The sequence below is a fragment of the Microtus ochrogaster genome, linkage group LG5 (genome assembly GCF_000317375.1).
Source record: "Microtus ochrogaster isolate Prairie Vole_2 linkage group LG5, MicOch1.0, whole genome shotgun sequence".
NCBI lineage: Eukaryota > Metazoa > Chordata > Mammalia > Rodentia > Cricetidae > Microtus > Microtus ochrogaster.
Genome location: NC_022031.1, coordinates 43,531,288 through 43,555,946, shown reverse-complemented (window position 1 = coordinate 43,555,946; position 24,659 = coordinate 43,531,288). Strand labels below are relative to the sequence as shown.

The window sequence follows — 24,659 nt, the reverse complement described above, 5'->3', positions numbered from 1 at the left end:
TCTCTCCAGCCCCATGAGTTATACTTTTAGCTCTGCATATTAGGATCTGAAAACAACGCAGGCTGCACCTTCAAGCTGAGCCCTACTTTCATACATAGTGGATTCTGTGCCCTAGTTCCAGCCCCCCCACCTCACTGTCGGACTGGGGAAAGCGTCAGAGAGGACGTTTTCCCTTCCAGCTACTTTCAACGGCTGTAGGTCTCACTGCCAACTGATGACATGTGACTTTCTGCTCCAAATCTTGTTTTCTTTCTTCTTCTTCTTCTTTCTTTTCTTTCTCTTTCCTTCCTTCCTTCCTTCCTTCTTTCCTTTCTTTCTTTCTTTCTTTCTTTTCTTTGTTGATTTTTCGAGATAGGGTTTCTCTGTAGCTCTGGAACCTGTCCTGGAACTAGCTTTTATACACCAGGCTGGTCTCAAACTCACAGAGATCCACCTGCCTCTGCCTCTGCCTCCCGAGTGCTGGGATTAAAGGCATGGGCCATCACTGCCCATCCAAATCTTTTCTTGCCACTGCCGCACTAAGATGTGCAGTTTCCCACTGAGACACAAAGGCCTATCTCCTGTCATGGCTGCACGCTACCTTTACCAACAGAATTCGTCGTTGTCTGCCCTCTACTTGGGAGGTTTCCTGCCCATATACAAAGCCTGCAGTAAAGATCCCACTTTGGTCTCCATTGTGCTGCGAAACCTTGTATGGCATTTCCATCAGCTAGAACTCAAAGAGAAAGAATACGTTTTACAAATGCATCGTAAATCCCTAATACATTCTGCTGTATTATGCTGTGATTCAGATCCAAGGTGACAATCACCAAAGGACCTCGGTGAGACGAGGCTCTCATGCAACCAAGGCTGAACAGCCGTGCACCTGAGCAGCCGGCCTTGGCCTGTGTAGCGGGTTACAGTAGATTTTATTGCAGTCTCAATTAAACAAAGCCCTGCTTTAGCTGGAATTTTCAGGTGTCAAACAATACACAAGAAAGGCATCCATGGTAAGAATCAGGAGTTGCTTTTCTTTGGATTCTGGCCTTGAACAAAGAATCGAATCGAGAGGCCCAGTGGATGTAACCCCACCAGGCAGTTCTGCTTCTCAAGAGCATAGGTGTACTGAAGGGAGGGCAGCGTAGTGAGGGAGGAAGCCGTGCAGTCCTAAGAGACTTAGAACTGGGCAGCAGCGGTTCTACATCTCCCAGCACTGCCAGTGCTGATCTGGGGGGGTAGCAGCTGGATGCTGGAAGGGGCAGCTGCGGTGCTGGGAGGGGCAGCTGGATGCTGGGAGGAGCAGCTGTGATGCTGGGAGGGGCAGCTGCAGTGTTGGGAGGAGCAGCTGGATGCTGGAAGGGGCAGCTGCGGTGCTGGGAGGGACAGCTGCAGTGTTGGGAGGGGCAGCTGCAGTGTTGGGAGGGGCAGCTGCAGTGTTGGGAGGGGCAGCTGCAGTGTTGGGAGGGGCAGCTGCGGTGCTGGGAGGGGCAGCTGAATGCTGGGAGGGGCAGCTGTGATGCTGGGAGGGGCAGCTGTGATGCTGGGAGGGGCAGCTGCAGTGTTGGGAGGGGCAGCTGCGGTGCTGGGAGGGGCAGCTGGATGCTGGGAGGAGCAGCTGCAGTGTTGGGAGGGGCAGCTGCAGTGTTGGGAGGGGCAGCTGCAGTGTTGGGAGGGGCAGCTGTGGTGCTGGGGCATCACCTACACAAAGGAATCTCACAAGAGTGACCCAAACCTGAGCAGGAAACTCCTTCACTACAGACCTGGCAGTGGCACTCCAACGTGAAAGAATTGAGGATAAAAACATGAGGATGGTCCTTCCCCCTCTTTGGATACCAAGGACTAAATTTTCTTACTAGAGTTCAAAACCAGAAGCTGCAGAAAACCTGTGCCAGAGTAAAAATAAAATGGATCCGGTGATTTCATCCCATCCCAACGCACAGTCAACACGGCTCGGAGGAGTATTTGGCAGAACACGACCCGTGCCCTTTAGCAGGTAAGAATCACAGTGAGGGGTTGGGGAGATGGCTCAGCAGCTACTTGTTCTGCGACTGTGAGGGCCAGAGTTCGAATCCCAGCACTCACAAAAGCAGTTCGCCTGTAAAAGGCGAGCGGAGATAGAAAGATCGCTGGAACCTGCTAGCTTCTGGCCTAGATGAGAGAGTGGGAACACTGCTTTCAGGGAGAGAGAGACCCTGCCTCCAAAGAGCAGGTGACTGGAAGACAGAGTCAGGGGTCAGAGGTCAGGTGGCCTCTACTGACCGACACACATGTAATTACGTGTACCTTCACACACAGACATGAATAGGTAAATCTTTAAAAAAAATCACCATGACCACCAGACCTATTCCAAAGCAACCCCTTTAATGTGTATGAAAGGCAAAGAATGAAGTCGAAATGGTTGCATTTTTATTCTGGCTTCTACTTTTCATTCATGAAAACTTGCTTTTGGGGAAGGCGTCCACTCTCGGCAAGCTGACCGCCCATGTACGCTAATGTTCTGCATCAGCATTTTCTCTAACCTGTAAGCAGGAGCCAAACCACTGCTCAGTGGGGACACCCGGACCACCACATGCAGGAGACAGGCTTGCACTTCCCCCGTCACCCCTAAAAGAGTTTCCAGACCAGCTCCCCAACCCTGGCATCTGAGGCTGCTCTTCTCTGTTGCACTAGGAGACGGGTGGTAAGTCCTGCTAAGCGTTTGACTCGAGTAAATTATTTAAAGCCTGCTATGTGTGACTCAGCATCACAGATGAATGAATAACCCGGTGTTTACAGAAACGCTGAAAATAACGAACGCTGGCTAGAAAACTTATGTTAAACGAATACACAGATTTTGCAGCCCGTTACCTCTGCACCAATAAAACAGAGTGAAGGTACAATAAATTATGAATGTGGAATTTAGGAATTTCCTAGGCATGGAAAGACGTGGACACACACTTATGGCATGGAGGAATGGTCCTGGTAACGTTCTGAAGCAGACATTTATGATGAGCCTCCAGCAACGTGAAGCACCCAGTGTCTGGTGTCACACAAACCCTGTCTGTAACTTCTCCACACTAGAACTGCAACACTGGCCTCACACTTTGTACTCACAATCATTCGATGTTCAAATATATTGTTGGGCACCCGACCTCCTTCTAAGCTATTATAAAAAATGGTTTTTTGGAATTATTCTTTCCAAGTTTTATTTCATGCTGCCCATGCTTTAGTTTGCAATATAAAAAGATACCAAGATTCCTGGCAGTGGTGGCACATGTACTCAGGGGGCTGAGGCAGGTGGATCTCTGATTTAAGGCCAGCCAGAGTGAGTTCCAGGCCAGCCAGGGCCACACAGAGAAGCCTGTCACAAAACAAAAAAGAAGTAAGGTAAAAATTGAGGCCAAGTGAAAAGAAAATTATGCTGAACCATATATAATATATATATAATCCAGGCTCACTCAACTTCACTGGTGATCCTCTTGTCTCAGTGTGGTCAGTGCTGGGCAGCAGACATATGCTCCCATGCCTGCATATTCCTAACTAGTACACAATTATTCAAAATTAAACTGGATGTCAATAAAAAGTTTATCAAAAATCCTACCATCTCTTCCATATCAAAAAACGATCCAACGCCTTCAGTGTGCCAGAAGTGTGGCGGGCAGTGGGATGAACTTCCTGACTGCACAGATCTAGAGCTAAGTGAGACCCGGTATCCTCCAAAGTGGCTGTGAGGGATACTCAAGGGCACTGTTTGGGACATGCTAGCCCTATAGGGTTCACTCTGGAAAATAGGAAGTATTAAAGGTCATGTCTATGCCTACATCAGGGCAGACTTTTAAAAAGCCACAACTGAGCCCCAGATTTCCACCCCATGCTGTGCACACAGAACCTGCACTAGTCTACCCCACATCCAAATCTAAAGGCAGTTAGACACGGATTTCTGAGGAATATGTTAGGACCCCACTAAAAGTCCAAGGTTGGTTTCCGTCTTTAACGAAAAAGTGCCCATCCAAACATTTATTTTTCACTCTTCAAGCTATGAAAAGTCTTGCAAAGTACAACATCAGGTTCTGCTCAGCTTGGACCTCAGTGCCTGGTACCGAGGGCTTCTTCAAAGATGCACCTGTTAAGTCTTGTTAGAGGCAGCGGTGTGGTTCATGCTTCTCCACTGAATGTGTGTCTTGTTCTCACACACTCTGTGACAGCCTCTCAAGTCCTCCGAGAAGCACGGGACCAGCAAGCCCTCCCCATTTCCATCACTGGAACTAAATGGCAACCGGCTGAGCGGCTCACCAGCAAGGAAGTTAAGATGCCAGAGCTAAACGCTCAAACCCAAAACTTTAATTGTTTTACTCCCTCACAGAAGAGCTTCATGAGGTGTATGGCTACTGATCCACTAATGAATCTCCAGACGTGAACATCTGGATAACACAATATGTTCATCAGCTACTCCCCTTTGAGACTGGACTTGTTTGTTAATCCTGACCCAAAGCTACAGTTTGCTTGTGAACGATGAGCAGATTCGCCCCTCCTGTGTTACGGATAACCAAGCATCTAAACACCTAAGCCATGCAACTATGTTCTAATTGGCCAAGAACTGCCACAAAAAGGTGTGACACTAGGGGGAATAAAAGCTATCAGAGTGATATATATTATCAGGGGAAATAGAATTTAAGTTCCCGAAGAACTTATAAGAAAGCTGTGTATATAAAGTTTTTATAATCTTTAGAACTTTAAAGGTAAGAAATGAAGTTTTTGTAACATTTGCCTTTCTACTGTGTGTGACTAAAAAATGACTACTCTATTCAAACCATGACCACGGGACTTGAGATTGATGCTCACACTTAATTCCTCTCTACGAGGACTGCTTTAAATCCAACAGGAGCGATTCATCGTCTTCTACTCTCACCTGAGGTTTAAAAGTCACCTTCAAAGGCTCAGGAGGTGGAGGATCCCCTCCTTCTTGGGGAATGCACCCTACCTTGGCCACCTCCTTTTCTGTCTCACTGAACTCCTCAGGGTGGAACTCATGGATGGGCCCCAGCGCCAGGCTACCTGCGATGATATCCACACCCATCCCTCTGTCTCCCTCCTGGCTCTCCGCCTTGGGATCCTTTGGTTTCCTAAGGCTGCGTATCTTGAAAGCCTCCTTTGAGGGGGCAGCATTTGAAATTGATTTCTTAAATCTTTCTCCTGACTGTCTGAGCCTCTCCCCTGACTGTCTGAGCCGCTCCCCTGACTGCCGCAGCCTCTCTCTCCTCTCGGGTGTGACGATTCTAGTTCTAATTCCACTCACTTTCTTGTCAAAATTCTGCCGCGTCTTCTGCATGCTCTCTTTGGAAAATGCCTTCTTGATATGATCAATGTGCTCCTTGCCTGACTTCCTAAACTTGGCGGATCTGCTTTCTTCAACGTAATATTCTTCATCCGAGGAGAGCTCTATCGGGGGATCAAAGACTTCCTCGTCCTCCTCCTGGTTCTCAGGCAGGCTTCTGTCTTTAACAACAGACAGGGATGAGGGGCACCGAACGTTCTCCTGAAGGGCAGAAGAAGAAGGCATGTGAGTGATTCCTGCATGGCAGGCACCAGCTGTCACCTCTGGTTGCACCTTACGACCCTCCTCCACGCTGTTTGTCCCAGGCTGCATTTCTCAAGGTCTCTCTCCGTTGGCTTTTGTCTCACAGATACTGTTCCTTTGCTTCCCCACTCCTGAGATGACAAGCTTCTCCATCAGCACAGGCATCTTTCAGTGAGAGGTGCAAACCTCAAGGCCACCCATCATGCTCTCCACTTGAGCTTCCTTCCCTTTCTCTCCCAGCACCAGTGACCACTTGGGTGTCACACAAGGCAGGGACCTCAAACATCACCCCCAAATACTCCTCGCCCTCTCGTCCCACGATCAACTGGTCATCACGTCCCACCAATAACACTGCAAAATAATGTCTGCTTCTCACACCCCCACTCATGTCTTAGTTCTGCTGCTCGGGACCTCAGGTCTCAGCTCGGGCCATCAATCCCCTCTAATCCCCCTCCTTGCAGACCATCATCTGAGAATTTCCCGAGAACTGTTTTTACAGCACAGTCTGGTTATAACCCACTGAAGACTTCCAAGAGCCCGTCAGTGCTCAAGGAGAGAACCCGAACCTTTGCAGAATGCTTAGAAAGTTCTGACCTGATCCTACTTTCTCTCTTCTCCAGCCCAGACGCATGCTCCATTCTTGAGGGCCTCAAACAGAGAAGGTTTTGAACCCTCTGCACAAGAGGAGTGCACCCTATGGCACCTTGGATGTAAATCCCAGGATAAGCATAGATGTTACCTAAATACATTTGCAGATAGGATGCTGTATCTCAGTGTCAAATAGACACTCACACCCTCCACCTTCGTGTATGTGCCTGCTTCTGTCTCCAATACCCCTTGACCTTTTTTAGCTTCACAAATGACAGCTTTCCTCAAGAATCAAATGTCCCAAGTTCCCCCAAGTACAGAGTTAAGAAGGCCAGGTCAGGAGAGGCCCTATTGGCCAATAGTAAGGACAGGAGTTACTATTCGGACAGGAAGACTTCTCAAGATTCTGAGGACAGCAAAGACATGATTTGACCCATGCTGCATGCTGTCCAAGGGTCACCTGCTGAAAGCAAGCCATGGGGTAAGAACAATGACTGGACAGTACCGAGCTTCAGCAAAGGGAAGGTAGATCAGGGAGGGTGTGGGGGGGCAGGGAAAGGGGCGGGAGGTCTTCTGCCTGCAGAGGTGCTCTGAAGGTCAAACCCATAGGACCTGTTGTTAGATCAACAGAGAGAGGACTCCGCCATTAACTGAGACAGGCACAGAAGCCAGAGAAGGAACTGGGAAGGAAGGGTGGGGCACTGTCTCTGGAATGGGCACTGGGTATGCAGACAGAGAGGCTGAGTAACTGGGAGTCAGGAGGGAGGTAAGGGCCAGAAACAGGCACTCAAGAACCATTAATACGGCGATGAAATGAAGAGTCATGGAACTCATGCACTAGAGAGCTCAGCTGAAGTGTTTGCCACATGTGAGAACCCAAGTTGAGCCTCCAAAGCCCACATAAAAAAGCAAGGCAGAGGGGAAGTGTTTGGGCTCAGTAGGTAAAAAGTACATCAAGCAAGCCTGATGACCCGAGTTCAGATCCCTTGGAAGGAGAAAATAAGTTCCCAAAAGTTGTTCTCCGGATTCCATACACATGCTATAGAGCACACTTGTGCACACACACACACACACACACACACGCACACTCCAAAGTCAAGCGATCAGAAGACAAAGTGGTGTTTCATTCAAAATTCCTAGGAGAAAAAAGGGTTTCTCAAAACTCAGAATTAAATTGACTTTGGGAAACTACAATAGATAATATACTATTCCCAGAATGACTTCAGGACAAGACAAGTCTCCTGACAAATGAGTCATTTTAAAAGTTTTATTTTGCTGCCATGGTGGTCCATAACTATACCCCCAGTTCTCAGGAGGCTGAAGCAGGAGGATCACAAGTTCAATACCTGGACTATACAGTAAAATCCTGTTAGAAGAAAGAACTGAAGAAGGAAAGAAGGAAGGAAGGAAGGAAGGAAGGAAGGAAGGAAGGAAGGAAGGAAGGAAGGAAATGTTCAGGTTTTGATTTTAGAATGTTGGGGGATTTTGAACCTATACATGAGTAAGGAAACAAAAAAGGGAACCACCAGCCAGTGAAGAAGACAGGACACCAGGAGCAGGACCCCCGAGGCTGGGGACTAACTGGTTTAGGAGGAAAACAAACTCTGCCAAGTGTGGAGAAGCCAGCACAGGGTATGGGTAAAAGGAACCTGGTGTGCTACTTAGAGATTATTTCTAAAACGTAATAGGCAACTTTGGGAATTGTGAGATTTTTCAAAACTGGACCATGAGTTATAATTTCAAAGAAAAAGAAAGAAAGAAAGAAAGAAAGAAAGAAAGAAAGAAAGAAAGAAAGAAAGAAAGGAAGGAAGGAAGGAAGGAAGGAAGGAAGGAAGGAAGAAAGAAAGAGAAAACAAAACAAAACAAAAAAACAACCAGCATTGATACTTGAGATCCATGTTGATTCCATTCAACAAACAAATGCAGTAAATACACAAGGAGGATGCTTGCACACACCCTAAAATATAACCAGCCTGAAAGCCAGGATGGCATCCTTAGAATCTTTTTCCTTAATTTAAATTACATTTTTGGCTACAAGATCCAAGTGCCCATGAGCCTCCCTCTCCCCAACGAGAGAGGCAGAAGTGGGCGTCTCATAACTTCCTGATGAATCAGTTAGAGGCGGCGAAGTTATTCCTCTCCTTCCTGCACCTGCTGTGGGAAGCAGCCCAGCAACCGTGTGGGTTGGGCGAGCCGGAGAAGGTTGATTAGACAAGGAAAGAGCCCAAGGGTATTGCTTGGTAGGTAGAGATCCTCACAATGCTGCAGGGAAGGCACCAGACACAGGGAAATGGGAATCACTTGCCATTTTCTTCAGACGCACCGCAGAGTAGAAAATCAGGCTTTAAAACAAAGGTGAACAGAGAAAGGCAAGGCTAGAAAAAGATCTTGCCTGGAAATCCATCCCAGTTCCTATGAATCCTTGCCACCATGAGCTAAGGTGATAACTCTACTGATAACGCAAGGTCGTAGGGGTGAATTATAGTTGGCATATGAATACAGCCACATTTGGATATGAAAATCCAGGTAACTTCTTTTTGTTTTTGAGACAGGATCTCACATAGCTCAAGCATGCCTCAAACTCACTGTGTATTTGAATTCCTAATCCCCCTGCTTTCTCCTCGTGAGTGCAAGGGCTGTAGTTGTGTACCAGCACACCTGATCTAAAGAATTGTTTTTTGCAACAGAACAAAAACTGTGGGTCAGAGTAAAGTGAGATTGAATTAATAGGAAATTAACACAGATGGGGCATTTTAGATGCAGAGAACTCTGGGACTTATTGAGGATGTTCCGAAACTTACTAGGTAACCACAGATTTGTGCTTTAAAAAGTTACTGGAACTATGAGAAGATACACTGTGGCTCATGCCACGCATGAGAGAGGTCACCAGGGTGAACGAGTGTTCAAAGAGAAACAACCTGGGTAAGAATGTCACACCATTTTTAAATGCCAACATCCAGAATTTGGCAAAAGCTTAGCCATATACAACTGCAAAAGGTAGGATGCCAATATTTTGTTTATCTGATACTGTTTTTATTATTATCCCTTGTTACCAAGTTTATCCCTGTCATCAATATAAGAGATTAGCAACAAGATATGCCCAGGGGAAATATAAGGAAAATCTCAAATGAAAATGAAGATACACTTTAGCTGACTAGCTTGGTTTCGAAATAAATTAGAAGGGAAAATCTTCAAATAACTATGAGAATTGATTATAGCTAATTTTAACAGCTAAAAATAATTATGTAAATATCATACATATCTACATATATTCTAATGTATAACAAGTACATGAATCTGAGTCCTATGCCCATAATATGAGACCTCATATTTTCCCTGTACACGTATAAAAGATAGCAACTGGTTTTTTTTTTCCTGACAAATTCTTGCGTAATTTGAACAACTAAATTTCACAGATTCTTCAAGATACTCTATCTTAAAAGAAGAGGTTTGTCACTAACTAGTGCCGCTCAGTTCCTTCACGAAACTATAGGATCCAAAGACAGAAAATAGCAGTAAGTTACAGAGAAATGGGAGTCAGAGAAAGAATTACTTCAGTGGATGGGACCAGCTGGAATTTTTGTTTCCTTGCTGGGGCTTCTGTCAATCCTGTGGGAAACCTGGTCCCCAGACCCAGGGACTCCAAGTGTACTTCCCGACATAACACATGCCAGTGAAGGGTAAGAGCCCAGGCAGGGGCTAACGCCCCTGTAAGGAGAGTGGATTTATTCCACAGTCCCATTCCCAGCTCACCACTGCCTGCTCTGACACTGGAATTGACACCTGAAGCAGGTGACATTTTTAAGCCCAGAGAAAGGCCTCTAGAGGCCTGGAAGGGTGATAGAAAAGGACACTGGCCCACTCTTCTATCTTTGAAATAAGCGCCTCCTCTCTCTCCTCTCTATTATCCTCAATAACCTGTGAACTCCGAAACAAGTCCCAAATACCACTCTCCCTTCCCAGTGTAACTCGATCACTCAGCAGAGCACGCTGGAGCCCTGATCAAGGCACAGAGAACGGGAAGGTTATGGACCCTGATGTTCCCACCAACTGTGTCTGCACTTCATTTTGTGTTTTATTCTTCTAGGGGGTCTATGCCATGGACTTCCGCTTTTAAAAGCATATTGCTGTGCACATGTACTGATGGACATTCCCATTAATTACTTTAATTAATGACTTAATGATTTTTTTTTTTTCGAGACAGGGTTTCTCTGTAGCTTTTTTGGTTCCTGTCCTGGCACTAGCTCTTTCTAGACCAGGCTGGCCTCGAACTCACAGAGATCCGCCTGCCTCTGCCTCCCGAGTGCTGGGATTAAAGGCGTGCGCCACCACCGCCCGGCATGACTTAATGATTTTATACTTAGAACCAACTCCCCGGCATGAAATTCGGGGGCCCGAAGACTTGGGAATTTGTAAAGTTCATAATATACACTATCAAGAACGCCTTCTAGAATGTGGTGCCGGCTGCTTCTCCCAATAGCGGGACGGGGAAAGCCGCCCATTCTAACCTTCGCACCCTGGATTTACGGTTCCGTGATGGCCACTGTTTAGGCGGCTGAGAAAGGAGCCCTGATCTCTTCTACTCTGTAGTTTAGAAACTCTTCTCTCTTCATTATTCTTTCCTAATGAGGGGGAAAGAGTTTAACGCGTCCCTTTTCATTTACAAGAGCTCAAAATAGTACTGCAGACATTGCGTGTTGCCACAGGTATGCTCCAATTTTTTAAAGTATTGAAGAGTGATAGGAACTTAGCAAAAAAAAAAAAAAAAAAAGCCAAAACAATTTGACTGACACTGACCTACATCCTCTGCCCGTCCCAGTTTCTTCTTTTAGGTAACAAAGATGGTTTTTTAACGTGAGATTTCTTAGGACTCTTTTGGCTCCAGCATTCTGAAGTCTACTGGGTCACTATGCTTAATAGGACTCAAATACTGAAGAAAAAAACAAAACAAAAACTGACAGAATTAAGTTTCAAAGGGAAGAAACAGCTTGAGCCGCGAGCCACAGTTCACATTACGTGACCAGTTAAGAAGCTCAGGCCACGGATGGCAGAGTGTTGGTTAGCAAGAATGGCTCTACCCTGAGGTGGCTACTCAGCGAGCTCCACGACATACCACAGACGGTGGCTGAGACATGACACCAGAAACCTCTGTGACCGAGACTACAGTCATCAAGCTGAACACAAGCGCAAGCTTACCTGGAATATTACCACGCGGAATTTGTTTTTCTTCATTATTTCTTCTTGCTTGCTTTCAACTTTGGTTACGTGGACCTGCTGCTTCTCCACCCTGGCCTTCACGTCTCTGATGTGAGCGCTGACTTTCCGGGTCTTCTCAAACAGCTTGTTGACAATGTAGCCCGTGTTGCTGTGGGACTGTGAGAGCTTCAGCAGGTCAATCTGGACAGACTTTATGGCGTTCTCCATCGCCCGGTGCCTCTCTTCTATTCTCTTCTGGCTGGCCTGCACACTGTCCACGACGGTGGCCACCCTGTCCAGCACAGTCACGATCGTAAGAGCGGCGTCTTGGTCTTCGTCTTCAGTCACACTTGACAATCGATTCTGGTGGATTTTACCAGCGCTGGAAGCAGACCCGTTGTGCTCCATCTTACTTCTCCCTCAGCAGATAATGTCCTATAGCAATCAGTTCCTATACTCGAAGCCAAAAGTCGGCTCGGTAGCAGGCTACACGAAGCCGCTTTTAAGGGCTGAAAGCCGCACCCTGGAGAGTGGTCAAGTATTTATAACTACAAATGCCCATCCGTGACCGTCCTGCAACACGAGCCCTTGCAAAGCACCGGGGCCAGTTCCAAACATGCTTGCTGACTGACTAAGGGCCTCAAATAAGACCATGTGGGTGGGAAGGGAAAGCTGTCTGAAGTTCACTGGAGTCACTGTGTTACTCATAAGAAGCCTGCAAGCCAAGCAAAGCAGCTTGGAACACTGAGCAAAGTTTTTCTCTTTGGATCATTTCAAGCAATAGTTTGTACAACTATTGTGGACCGCAATCTTCCTTTCCTGTTCATTTCACCTATTACAAGTACTAATAGACCAGTACCAAAGACTACAAGAAATAAACACACAAAACAGGCCATATAGTGAAAACATTATATTATAACATGCTTTTCCAAATCAAATTATTAAAATTATTATTTAAGTTTGAACATAGTCTTTAAATCCTACATGCATAATTTTGACTAGCCAAGCTACACATTAGACACCTCAATACATTCTACTCACATCTCAGACCCTTGAACAGCAACCATCTATTAATAGAGCTACCACAGGACAAATTCGAATCAGAGGTCGTGGGTCATTCTGAAGCTCACTTTCAGAGCACCAATCATTAACAATTATTTCTGCATTGTATTCATAAACACTGATACGATTTGTGTATTTCTATGAAAACAAACGCCATGTTTAAAAGTGGATGTGGATTAAAGTAGTTTAACTGATAAGTAGGTTTTATTCCAATCTGCTCGTTAAACAGCCTATCTTGACAATATCTAAATCTATTTCCAATGAGCTGCTCCGTCATTAATTAATTCCCAGGTATCTTTCCAAATTATCAGAACTATGTCTTCAAAGAGAGAAATCGTCGATTCCAGTTCGTACGGCTTATAAATATGTTACATCTAAAACACACACAGCTTTGCAGCTCATGCAATAAGGGGCAGTGTCTAAAAAAAAAAAGCAGGTACTAAATCTCAAAACCATTTAGATATCTATTTTAACACAGTGTCTTCTAGATTTTTTTTTTCTGTAAGAAAAGGGATCTGTAAACATCTTTACTTTCAGTTCATGCTTCTCCGTTTGCTGTGGTCCTTGGAGAAGTCTGACGTTACAGCCACTGTGAAGCGGGTCCGTCCGTCTTTGCAAAAATATTACATTCCACGGGGAAAGAACAATTCTTAGTATTACCATGTGGTACAAATTCGTGAAACCGATTTCTGTATTTAAAAACATAAAACGGAGACTACTAAACAGTCCAAAACTGCTGTAGCTAAATACTCTAAATACGAGCCAACGGTACTACACTAAAAATGTCCAAAAATAAGGCCTCTGAAATAAATATTTCCATTCTTTAAAAAAAGACGTAATAAATGTACATCACATGGTCAGTGTGCATATAAAAGTCAGTTCACACCATCCGGGATGAAGTGTCTGAAGGAAAATGGCCTAGGTTTTGCTTCTGCCGACGGCCTCTATTGTTCTTGGGGCATTTTCTGTTGCACAAAAACACAGAAAGAAAAAAAAATTATTTAGCTAGGAATGTTTAAACCATGTCAAAGTAATACCCAGTTCACACACTGCACCAAGTTAGGAAACGAAACAAGACACTGTTTATTTCAAGGCAAGATGAGGACAGACGTAACGGCTGTTTGTTCTTTGCTAAATGGCTGGGTGTTGGGAGGGATCACACTCGTGAATTAGGAACGGTGCCCACGCTGCTGATAGACATTTCTGAGAAGGATGCCTGCCTCTCTGGCCTGGCAGCTGCTCGGTTCCAGTGATGAATCACTGTGGCGGTAGGAAAGATGCTGACCTGGCCGTTTCCCCTGAGCGTTATCACGGCACCAAAATGACATGAAATGTTTCGCTGGAGACCGAGTCGCACTGCGCTGATAATCTCTGACGGTGTGCACTCAAGTCCTCTAACGCAAGAAAACATGAGGAGCTGGTGTACAGCAGCTGCAGCAGGCCACAGAACCGTACTGGAAACGGGGACCCTCAGCTGAGAGACCCCAGGACAGGTCCTCTATCTCAGTGAATGTGGCCCTAATGTAGAACAAATCTCAGGACAAAAGAACGCATTAACGCAGAGCAAAGGTGCTGAAGGGAACGCTGTGCTTTGCCTTTGGATCCTACTGGCTGTAGTAGTAACCGCCTACTACTCTCCTAGCCACCTGTGCAATTTCAATGCCCCTTGGTGGAAACAGTGCCTGGGAATAAGTTTGTTTCATGCTTTTATTCAATTTCAAAGAGGACTGCTTTGGCTTTAACTTAAAAGCCTTAATGACAACATGTATGATGGCTTCAAAGGATTTTCTCTCACTAATCCTTATAAAAATAGTCTGATGGAGACAAGGCTGGGATCTCATCCATTTCCTAATGAAGGAGCTGAATGACGGGCCAAGCAACCGGCTCTGACTGCCACTAAACCACCATGAACAGGAGGAGCTCCAAGTTCCTGGGACCAAGGTTTTTCCTTCTATACAGTGAAGAGTTTGGCTGAGACGCGTTCAAAGTCCCTGTCAATCTGTCATTCCAGGAGTCTGAAAGCATAAAGAAAAAAACCACGACTCACTGAGAAGTGGGCCAGTAGGAGCATCCGTTAAAAGGAAGATTCCTCATAAGCAACAGCCATGGTGGATGAACAGCTGTCTCCTAATGGCCTACATGGGAGAGGCATGCCTTAAAAATTCAGAGGTGTGGTCCAAGAATGTCATCACAATATTCCACACAAGACAGCGAGCCATTCGGGAGCAGGGTGGGGAAAGGCTGTGTTCCGTATGTTACAGTAAAGGTGCCCTTAGTAGGGAACAAACGTCAGGACAGTGTTACTCCTCTCATCCCTATCACGCTGTGTGTTCCTCTACTGAAGCCCTAAATGCTCTCCCCTTATCACCCACCTCCCCCAGTTCAATCAGTCCTGCACATGGTCTTTAACATGGTTCAAACACACTAAACCTCAACCAAAGCAAGTTTGGTTCCTGCCCCCACGCAGCAGTCATATCTGGCTGACCTATTCCCAGCAGGATTCACCAGGTACTGCCTCCTAGATGGCTTCTGCTGAACGAGGAATGGCAGAAGAATCACCTGCTCTGCACACACACACACACACACACACACACACACACACACACACACACACACACGGGATCCAAACCCAGTCACTTCCCTGTGCTAGCCGAGTGGCCACAGGCAAAGTAGTTAACCTCTGAGCCTGTATTGAATGGCCACAGCTGGCTAGGCTGTTAAATGTTTTTCCCCCATCTTCTTTTCCTGTTGTCATTGTTTGTTATGCCATTATGTCCCTACTTTGATCTACTGCCCAATTTGATGCTCAGGAGTCTCGCCTAAAGGCAGATCATCTGTTCTGTGGAATAAAGCACACTGACTTTAGTGCCTAAACTTCATGAAAAATATCCGCTACTCAGAGAACGTTTTCCCATCATTTCCAGATTTATCATTTTGGCTCCAGGGTGCTGGGACTACTTGAAGATCTTTTTCCAGGCCTTGGATAGGAGGCCTATCCATCCAACCAGCTTGTCGGTACCCACCTGATGTGCTATGACTTCCTGTCCACTGTAAATTCCAGTCTGGCCGGACACATTCCGACTCATTTGAAAAACACCCATTTACTGTCAACTGTGCTGCAGGTAAGTCTTTTAACATAGAATAAATGCTTTTAATTTTTTACATTTATCGTGTGTGTGTGTGTGTGTGTGTGTGTGTGTGTGTGTGTGTACATCAGAGGACAACTTTGAGAGGTTCTCTTCTTCTACCATGTGGGTCCTAGAGATCAAACTCAGATTATCAGGGTTGGTGGCAAGAGCCTTAATCCACCAGCCCTCTCGCTGGCCCCTGTGCTTTATTTTTAACACAATATTTTTTTTTTTGAAACAGGATTTCTTTGTAGCTTTGGAGCCTGTCCTAGAGCACAGTATTTCAAAGCTTTTTTTTTTAATTTACCACTGTAATCCGGATATAGTCAGAGAAGGTTATCTATAAAGTTGATGGCTGTTTTCTTTCTTACCATACTTACTACAGGTAAAGTATATTCTCAGGCCATAAAACACAATTCTGCAAGATTTAAATCACTGCCGCATGGCTCCCCTGTGGATGCATTCCAGAAACTCTGACTCAACCACTGTCCCTGAATCCAGTGCTCCTAGTCCACAGCTCTAAGCTCCCTAGCTCCTTGACAACATGGACTGTTCCCACACCTCCTCTGCCAATAGCCCAGGTATGTCCCTAGCTCTGGGAATGAGTTCCTACACATATTCTAAAGAAGCAAGACAGAGAGAAGTCAGACCCACGAGAAATCCTGTCCAGTGGACTAGACACTAGAACTGTGGCTGATGAATTGGCCAGCTTAAGGCTCCTTACACGGGGGAATGCGTGCAGGGTTTGCTCTGATTTACACCTTCCAGGGCACCATTGAACGTCACCACTCTACGGCCATTACCCACCTGGTTATGCACATGACAATCGCGACTATAATGGCGATCTGCACGGCTCCAATGATGGCTGCGATGAGGACGTGCGTAAGCTTCTGCCTACTTGGTACTACGTAGAGAATACTGAAGTCCGTCTTCTCACAGTGCTGCCCGGTGTAGCCGGATTCGCATCTGCAAGGGGGGGAGGGGGAGTGATCCCTGTGAGAATTACATTTTCAATATAGCATTCTTTGAGAATGTCACACATGCATACAGTGTGGTTCCGTCAGGTTCCTCCTCCCCAATTAACTTCTTGATACCCCCACTCCCTCCCAACTTCATGTCCCTTTTTTTCCCTCCTTTTTCTTTTTTTTTTTTATTAATAGCACACTGGGTTCAATCTGTGCCGCCCATGTACATATGGGTGTGAGACAGTCATCAGAACATAACCGATTTACCAGGGACCATACACCCCTAAAGGAAACTGACTCCCCTCTCCTGGCAGCCTCAATGTCAACAGTGCTCAGTTAGGGGTGGTGGCTCAGGTGCCCCTCCGCTCTTCCTGCTGGAAAATCTCATACAGGTCTTGTGCAGGTGACCACAGCCACTGAATTCACAAGTGCACTGGACCTGCCATGTGCAGAAGACGCAATTTCACGCCTAACCTGAGTCTACGATCTGTCCATCCTCTCTTCCACGGCATTTCCTCAGCCTTGGGGAAAGCGGTGTGATACACATGTCTCATTTATGGCTGAACACACCACAAACACAGGAGAATTTATTATTTTTTTTTTGATACCAGGTCTCAGGAGATACTCTGAACTAACCTAGAACTCCATTTTCCTGCTTCCACATCCCAGAAGCAGGGATATTAGGGTGTGCCGCAATCCCTGGAAAAAGTCACAAAATTTATATTTTCCCTGTAGTTATACTTTAGGATAGATACCTGGGAATAAGATTACTGAATTGAGAGGAAGAACCAGTCACAATTCTATGGACATAGCATCAAATTATATTCCAGACGCTTCTCGGTGCCAACAGCATAAACACTTAACATGCAGGGGAGAGGAAAGTAAGTTATTAAACAAACAGAGCAAAGCAGTCAAGTGGATGCCAATCTTAGAAACCTTCCCATTCTAATTAAAGGTAAATATAAAGGTGCCGTCATCAGCTGGTGATAATAATTTGATAGGGAAACGCATAGGATATTTAGAGCTGACAGAAGCGAAACGTATAAATTAGCAAGACTTCTACTGGAAGCCATGAATAAAGCACACGGCATGGAGGGGGCACCACCGTGAACTCACGGGGCACGAGTGGTATTTTCACTGCTGTCCCACACTTTGTGACGAAAGGATTTGAAGCAGTGTCGTGGTAAAATGCAAACAACAACAGGAAGGAAACCTGGGTGCTAGGCAACAGGGGAGCGGGTGTGGTGTGGGCTTGCTCACTCACTCTCTAGAGTTCTTGGACTCCTGTCAGGAGGTTCTGCACTGGGTTCTTAACCTCTTCCTTTCTGCACCCTCTAAATGAATTAAAAGTGGATGTGCTGGTTAGTTTTCTCAATATGAGAGAAACTAGGGTTATCTGGGGGGAGGAAACCTTAATTGAAGAACCACCTCCATCAGACTGGACTGTTACAAGTTGTGTGGCCTTTTTTTTTTTAATCATTGATTGATGTGGGAGGGCCTTGCCCACTGCGGGCAGTACCATTCCTTAGTAGGTGGGGGGGGGGGAGAAGAAAGGTAGCCTGAAATCAAGTCAGTGCGCAGTCTTCCCCTTGGCTTCTGCTCCAGTTCCTGCCTTAGCTCCCGCCTTGGTGTCCCTCAAGAAGGGACTGTGACATTTAGAGGCGAAAGAGGAGATAACCCTTTCTCCCTCGAGTTGCTTCTTGTCATGCTACTTTTATCATAACAATGGAAAGCAAAGTAAGAAAACAGGTCACAGGTCTGAATGTAGGAGCTAAAGCTACAAAACAGGCTGTTAGAAACACATGCACACAAGGTTTAATGATCCCAGATTGTAGATCGGGCAATAATCTTAGACACAGCACAAAAACAAAAAACATAACTTCAGCAACAAAGATAAACAGGGCTAAATCAAACCGGAGACCTTCACATTATCAAGAAAGTACAAAGGCAGCCTACACAAAGGAAAATCACATCAGCAAATTAAGTATTTGACAAGACACTACATGGAACGTGTAGAAAGCAAACAAGTAGCTGAGGAGCCTGACGATCCAAGTGTGATCCCCGGGAAAGTGTCAAATGCAGTGGTTCACATCTACAATCTGTAATCCAGGGAGATCAGGAGACGGGCAGCTCTCTTTAGCATTTACCCAAGTAAACCAAAGCTTATGTCCACACAAAAACACAAGTGCTCAGGGCAGCGTCACTCAAAACAGTCCAAATGTGTGTGACATCCAGCACTCATCGGCTGAGTTTAAACATGTGATCCAATCCTCACAGCAGACTGTCCCTCAGCCACAGGACGGAACCTAGACACTGGTGAGGCTTAGAAACAGCCTTACTGGTTGCCAGGGGCCATGAGAGTTACAGCAGGCGGTAACTAGTGTCCAGAGGAGTGGTTTTTCTGATGGAGGTTCATCCTGTCCAGAGAAGGCCTGCAAGACCGTCAACTGGAAACTGTGCTCACTTTTGCTAAAGCAGTTTGGTGTCTCCCCAATACTTGCATTGTAGTGTGTAATCTCATGTGATGTGTATATGTGATCTCATGGTTGCATCTCCATCTTATGGGCACATATATCTGTGGGTGGTCAGGAAGATGTCTTTTCAATTTATATATGTATACACACACACACATACAAATTCTGACATATAGAATATATACTGGGACATGCTTCATAACTGGATCTATTTGTTCCACAAGGACTGTGAACACCTAGCACCCTGTCTTGTTCTTTTGCCAGACTAACTGCACACAAAGAGCTCACAATTAGTTCACCTCAAAGCAAGTTCAAACTAGACTAAAAGGCCTTTTTGTAAAGAGATCCTTACAGCTATGCACAAGGTCAGAGTCACAGATGGCCCACCAAGGTTACTAAGAAAAGCATGCCAATTTATCACTTGCCAGTCTACTAACAATGGACCTGTGTCTCAACTTTGTCATTGGGCACTCTGCCCCCCACCCCCACCCCCAGTCTGGTCACAGTCTTGTTCCTGTGGCCTTGGCACCTTAGGTTGCCACGGTAACGGCTCAGCTCCCTTATCACTTATCCTAGAAGTGTGCTCTTGACCAATGAGAAGGTAGGTCTTGTAATTTCCTTATCGTTTCAAGGCTCCTTTAGGAGAAGAGATTTTAGAATAGAAGAAGCAGCTAGGAGGAATTAGAAGTATGATAGGATTAATTAGAGTAGAAACAGAACAATAAAAGAGGATGAAGGGGGAAAGTACATAGTAGAGAATTCATTTTGCCCTACGATTTTTTACTAATTCCTATGCTTTCTGAAAGCATTCTCTCTGAACCCTGAGAGATCTGAGGGGCTGGTACCCAATACCTTGATACCCGGTGAAACAAGTCAGACATGGAAGACTATAGTTTATCATCCCAGTTCCATGAAATATGCACAATAGGGCAGAGAATGTGGCTCAGTTGGTAGAGCACTTGGCTAACATTCATAAGGCCAAGTTTGATTCCCAGTACCCCCTATACAGGGGTTCAAGGCCAGCCTCTGCTACAGAGTGACTTTAAGACCGTCTGGGATACATAAGACCTTGACTCAAGAAAGAATGCCTAGAATAAATTACTTACAGAGACAGAAAATAGATTCCTGGTTACCTAGTGCTCAAAGGGTAAAGGGCATAGGATTTAAAAAATGTGTTAAAACTGACCACTGGATTGGAAAGGAGGGGTAGAGAGGGAGAGGAAGAAGAAGGGAAGGGGGCAGGGAAGGGAAGGGAAGAGAAAGGAGAGGAGGAGAGAGGGGAGAGAGGAGGAGGAAGAGGGGGGAAACAGAGAAGAGGGAAAGAATACCGACCCAAAAGCAATCTCCATAAAACAAAATCAAACAAGTCATTTCAGACAAGCAGTTGCTACCACTATTAAACTCAAGGGAACTTCCCTTCACGGGTCCTCGTGCAAAGAGGGTAACTTCTAATATAGAGAGTATAGTTCTCAACAGCACAGCAGCAGTAAATCCAATACTGTAATGAGGACCCATGAGACTTTTAAAACAATGTCCTTCATGGTAGGCTAATGGCTCAAAGTCAAAGCTCAGTAAAATCAAAACAGCTCCGCAGAGAGCTATAACAATACCCTAGATGTGCGGCTCTCAGACAGTCCAGCTTAACTCAGATCTGAAAATCTGAGTATCAGAAAGGACCTTCAGCCCACATACCTCACTCACATCATCCCCTGGATAACACCTTCCACAACTGACTTTTCCACAGTCCAAACATCTAGAGTGGGAAGCTCTCAGTTGCCATTGCTTCTTCTGCTACTGAGGGTGGACCCAGGGATTCAGCCCCCCTGGTAACCTCATTCCGGCCCTTGGCTTCACACACTGATTCATCGGCTCAGCCATTTAGCGCTTTTACCGAGTAACTGCCAAGTTTCAGTACTACAGCTTCACATTCAGGGAAACACGGCCACAAAGGGGCAGAATCCCAGGCTACGGAGACGGGTCGAGCAATAAACCACTTCACTGCAAACATGACGACCTGAGTTCAGATCCCCAGAACCACATAAAGCCAGATACAATAAAAACTATGTTTCTCAGAGATCCCATGGGACTGTGGGAAGCAGAGACAGGAAAAGCCCCAGAAGTTGCAGGCCAGCAAGCCTGATCTACCTTGTCTCAAAGGAAGTGAAAGGTAAAGATAAAGGAGACTTGAGATGCACCTCTGACTTCTACATGCGGGCCTGAACTTTTTTTTTTTTTTTTAAAGATTTTTATTTATTGTGTAGGCGTTCCTACTGCCTGTGTATTTCCATGCCAGAGAGGGCATCAGATCTCATTACAGGTGGTTGAGAGCCACCATGTGGTTGCTGGGAATTGAACTCAGGACCTCAGGAAGAGCAGTAAGTGCTCTTAACCTCTGAGCCATCACTCCAGCCCGCGGGCCTGAACTTCTACACACATACACATACATTTTTTTAAAAAATAGTATTTAAAAAAAAAAGAAACGAAAAAGCATATCCTCTAGTAGAAATCCAAAGGCATAATAAGTAAACTAAATGGTTATATAAAAAGTGTGTGTGTGTGTGTGTGTGTGTGTGTGTGTGTGTGTGTGTGTGTGTACATATGCATGAGGGTCTGGTGCCTGGACTGAGGAGCAGTGAAATTCTGGTTAAGATATATTTTGAAACAGAATAGCTAAGAGTTCTACCCAGCCAATAAGATGGGGAACATGAGAGGGAGAGACATCAAAGGTGTGCTTGTGGTAGTCTGTCTAAACAATTGAAGAGACAGAGTTGGCATCCAGTAGGATGAAAGAACTTGCAGATGGATCCAGGGTGGTGGTGCGGGGGCTGAGATGGAGCCAGACATCCACGGAAATGTAAAGAAATCACAGATAAGAACCTCAGATTCAAGAGAAAGGACTGGCACTTATGTGAACTGAATGACATCTACAAAAGACCCAAAGACTGGATCCAGTCACTCAGGGAGAATACAAGGTGCACTACAACACTGTAAGGTCAGGGGGCAAAGTGGAAACCAGCCAAGAGTAGAAGATCCATTGAGACAGAAGAAAAACAAGAGAGTTTCATCTTAGGAGCCAAGAGAATAACACACGAGACACAGGAAATGCTGTCAACCACTTGAATGTGAATTTACCACCAAGACTTGACCACTGACTTCAGCTGTAAGAACAGGCTCTGTAGGATGCTGGAGACAAACGCTTACTGGAGTGAGTTCAAGAGAGACCAGAAATGACAACTGGAGACAGACCACAGACAACTCAAGTTCTTCTGTGAAAGAAAGGAGTGTGGTGGGTTTCTTTGTGGAAGGAAAAAAAAAGTACTCACAATCGATTTATAGACACATAAAATACATTTACACTAGGATATGGAGGAAAGAAGACCGCTTGGGTGACACTGACAACCTGTGGAAGCCTGGACACAAGACCATCTGCTGCCGGCAAGGAGGAGAGACGTGTCCACAGTACTCTGCTTGGCCATGCAGTCCAGGGGAAACCGGAATGAACTAGACTACAGTTTTGTCAATACGACAAAGCAGGAGAGGAACAGAGGTGATACAGGAGATCAACTACAAGAGATGGTAGATGCAGAAAGCCTACCGGGTAAAGGGAATAGGCTAGAGATAGAATTATTCTTAAGCCTACTTCTCCACTTGTATTTCCCGTGAGTTTTCAAATCAATTGCCGTGAGCCGCATAAATGGATACACCAGCATGTGAAACTAAAGCCATCATTTCCCCCACACCTCATGGCTCTGAAATTCTCCGCTTCAGTTTTGCCACGGCCAGAAGCCAAGGAGACTCTGGACCCTTCCTCCTTCTTCCCTCAGCTATCTCTATATTTCTTTTGTTTTGTGGTCCCAGACTGTCCCAAGCACACGTACAGATTACAGCACTGTTTACTGTGTTTTGATTACTACACATTTTCTGAAGAAACCCCATCGTAGGCCATCAGGACCCGAGCTTCTCTGAAGATTTCTATGCCACTGTGGGACACACATAAAGAATTCATGTGTGCTTTACACTGTCTCGTCCCTTCTCTTTTATACAGCTGTTGTTTGGAAATGTTTGGGGCAGGGGGCATACAGAGAAGTCAGCTCCTTCAGAGACAACGAGAATGGTCAGTTGCGAAAAGGCCAAGGGTTTTACCCAGTGCTGTTCAACCGTGGACAGTGAAAGCACTTGCTCTGCCCTTCATGTTTATGCAGGAGGAAAGGGGAAGGGAGGTAAGGAAGAGGGACCCAGGGGGCCTCAGGACCAATAGCTTCCTATTACATCCAGGAAAGCAGAGTCACTAACCTGTAGGATAAGAAAAAGTACAATGTAACAACCCCCCATGTTTTGATGCTTTGCCCAAGAGACTCAGAAACTCCTAGGAGCATACGTGAACAGACAAGACAGCAATGCCCTACCCCCTTGTCTATGCCCGGCTAACCAGACAGCGACAGCAACACACACAGAAAACAGCAAGCAGCACTGAAGTCCTTAGGCCACGTGTCAGGGCGTCTGAGGTCTAGGTTCTTCTCAGCTCTGTTCCCAACTTGCGGTTGACCTCAAACAGGTGAGGTCACATCTCTGGGATACAGAAGCCGAACACTTACTCTCCACTTCCCGCTCACACTCACACCTGGCTCTTCAGCCCACTCCTTTATTTTTAGGAATCTATTTTAGTGCGTGTTTTATTTGAGTTATTTCTTCTCCACTCGGAATATATTCTTCAGTCGTTCAACCACCTTGCTAACAGATTGCGGAAAGATCAAAATCGTGTTGGGACGAGGCATATTAATATTAAAAAGCCATCAGAAAGACGTGAAAGCTCACACCCTCCAAAGCCTAATACAGCCCGTTCCTTATCTTTGCATATTTCTTGCCAGGTTTTCATGATATATGGATGACTGGTTGGATTATTTTAAAGTCATCTATTGCAGATAACACCGCTTCTTTAGTGTTAATCTACATGAAGCAGCAGCTGCTGACAGTGAGAAGCGGGAACTCTCCTTCCTGATCACGAGTGGCCAACTTACCTACAAGAAGCCTTCTGAGTAGAATAGATGAATTCACACTTCCCGTGGATGCAGTACCCATTGAGATTTTCAGGACATGGCATGTGGCTTCCAATATAAACATCTTCCCTTTGATCGCCAGCATCTTAAGAGAACACAAACCGGGTCACTGAATACTGAGAAGAAAAAAATGGAAAATATAGACCTTTCCAAAGGCTCAGAAACAAATGAATTCACCCTGTCAATCACCAGGCTGGGCAAGCTAGAAAAGGAGGCTTATCAGCTAGGGTAAACGAGATCTAAGGTCCCTCGCAACACCCACTATGTACAAACACAGTAGCAAGTAGACAACTTCGATCGGAGGCACACAAAAACAGTTGCCGAACACGATCACTATGAACTACTGCTATATTAAAAACCATCTGAAAAAGATAAACATCTTTGCTAAACTGTAAGTGCCAGGTCTAGAAGGAAGCTCACCCTGGGACAGAGACGATGTACACAATATTGGCTTTAAATGGGTAAAGTTACTCATTTACCTGGTGCCTGTGAGACTCCTATGAGAACAATGGCGTCGGCAGAGAACAAGTTAAGGGATTCTAAAATTTTAGGGCAAAAGATTTACTTTGAATGAAAACCATCAAGCACGTGTATTTTCTTTTTTATTTATTTATTTATTAAAGATTTCTGTCTCTTCCCCGCCACCGCCTCCC

General features: G+C 45.5%; 2 protein-coding genes across 3 annotated transcripts in view; both read right to left on the bottom strand.

The window, feature by feature from the left end:
* Positions 1 to 4,346: 4,346 nt before the first annotated feature.
* Positions 4,347 to 12,092, bottom strand: Cavin4 (caveolae associated protein 4). The gene is made up of 2 exons (XM_005362168.2): positions 11,321 to 12,092; positions 4,347 to 5,494 (listed from the first exon to the last, which is right to left on the bottom strand). The coding sequence occupies exons 1-2, from the start codon at positions 11,726 to 11,728 to the stop codon at positions 4,814 to 4,816; spliced, it is 1,089 nt and encodes a 362-aa protein (XP_005362225.1). The 5' UTR covers positions 11,729 to 12,092; the 3' UTR covers positions 4,347 to 4,813.
* Positions 12,093 to 12,215: 123 nt separating this feature from the next.
* The window catches only part of LOC101980924 (tomoregulin-1), a 125,316-nt gene continuing 112,872 nt past the window's right edge, over positions 12,216 to 24,659 (bottom strand). For both annotated transcript variants that reach the window (XM_013351893.2, XM_005362167.1), the window contains 3 exons: positions 23,968 to 24,091; positions 16,318 to 16,476; positions 12,216 to 13,347 (listed from right to left, as the gene is read on the bottom strand). In XM_013351893.2, coding sequence (XP_013207347.1) covers positions 13,263 to 13,347; positions 16,318 to 16,476; positions 23,968 to 24,091 — 368 coding nt within the window. In that variant the 3' untranslated portion in view covers positions 12,216 to 13,262. The remainder of the gene's footprint in view (positions 13,348 to 16,317; positions 16,477 to 23,967; positions 24,092 to 24,659) is intronic.

Coding starts and splice junctions, on each gene's coding strand:
- Cavin4 (XM_005362168.2), bottom strand. CDS start 11,728: ATGGAGCACAACGGGTCTGCTTCCAGCGCTGGTAAAATCCACCAGAAT. Junction 5,495..11,320: donor TCCGCGTGGTAATATTCCAG/GTAAGCTTGCGC, acceptor TCTGCCCTTCAG/GAGAACGTTCGGTGCCCCTC.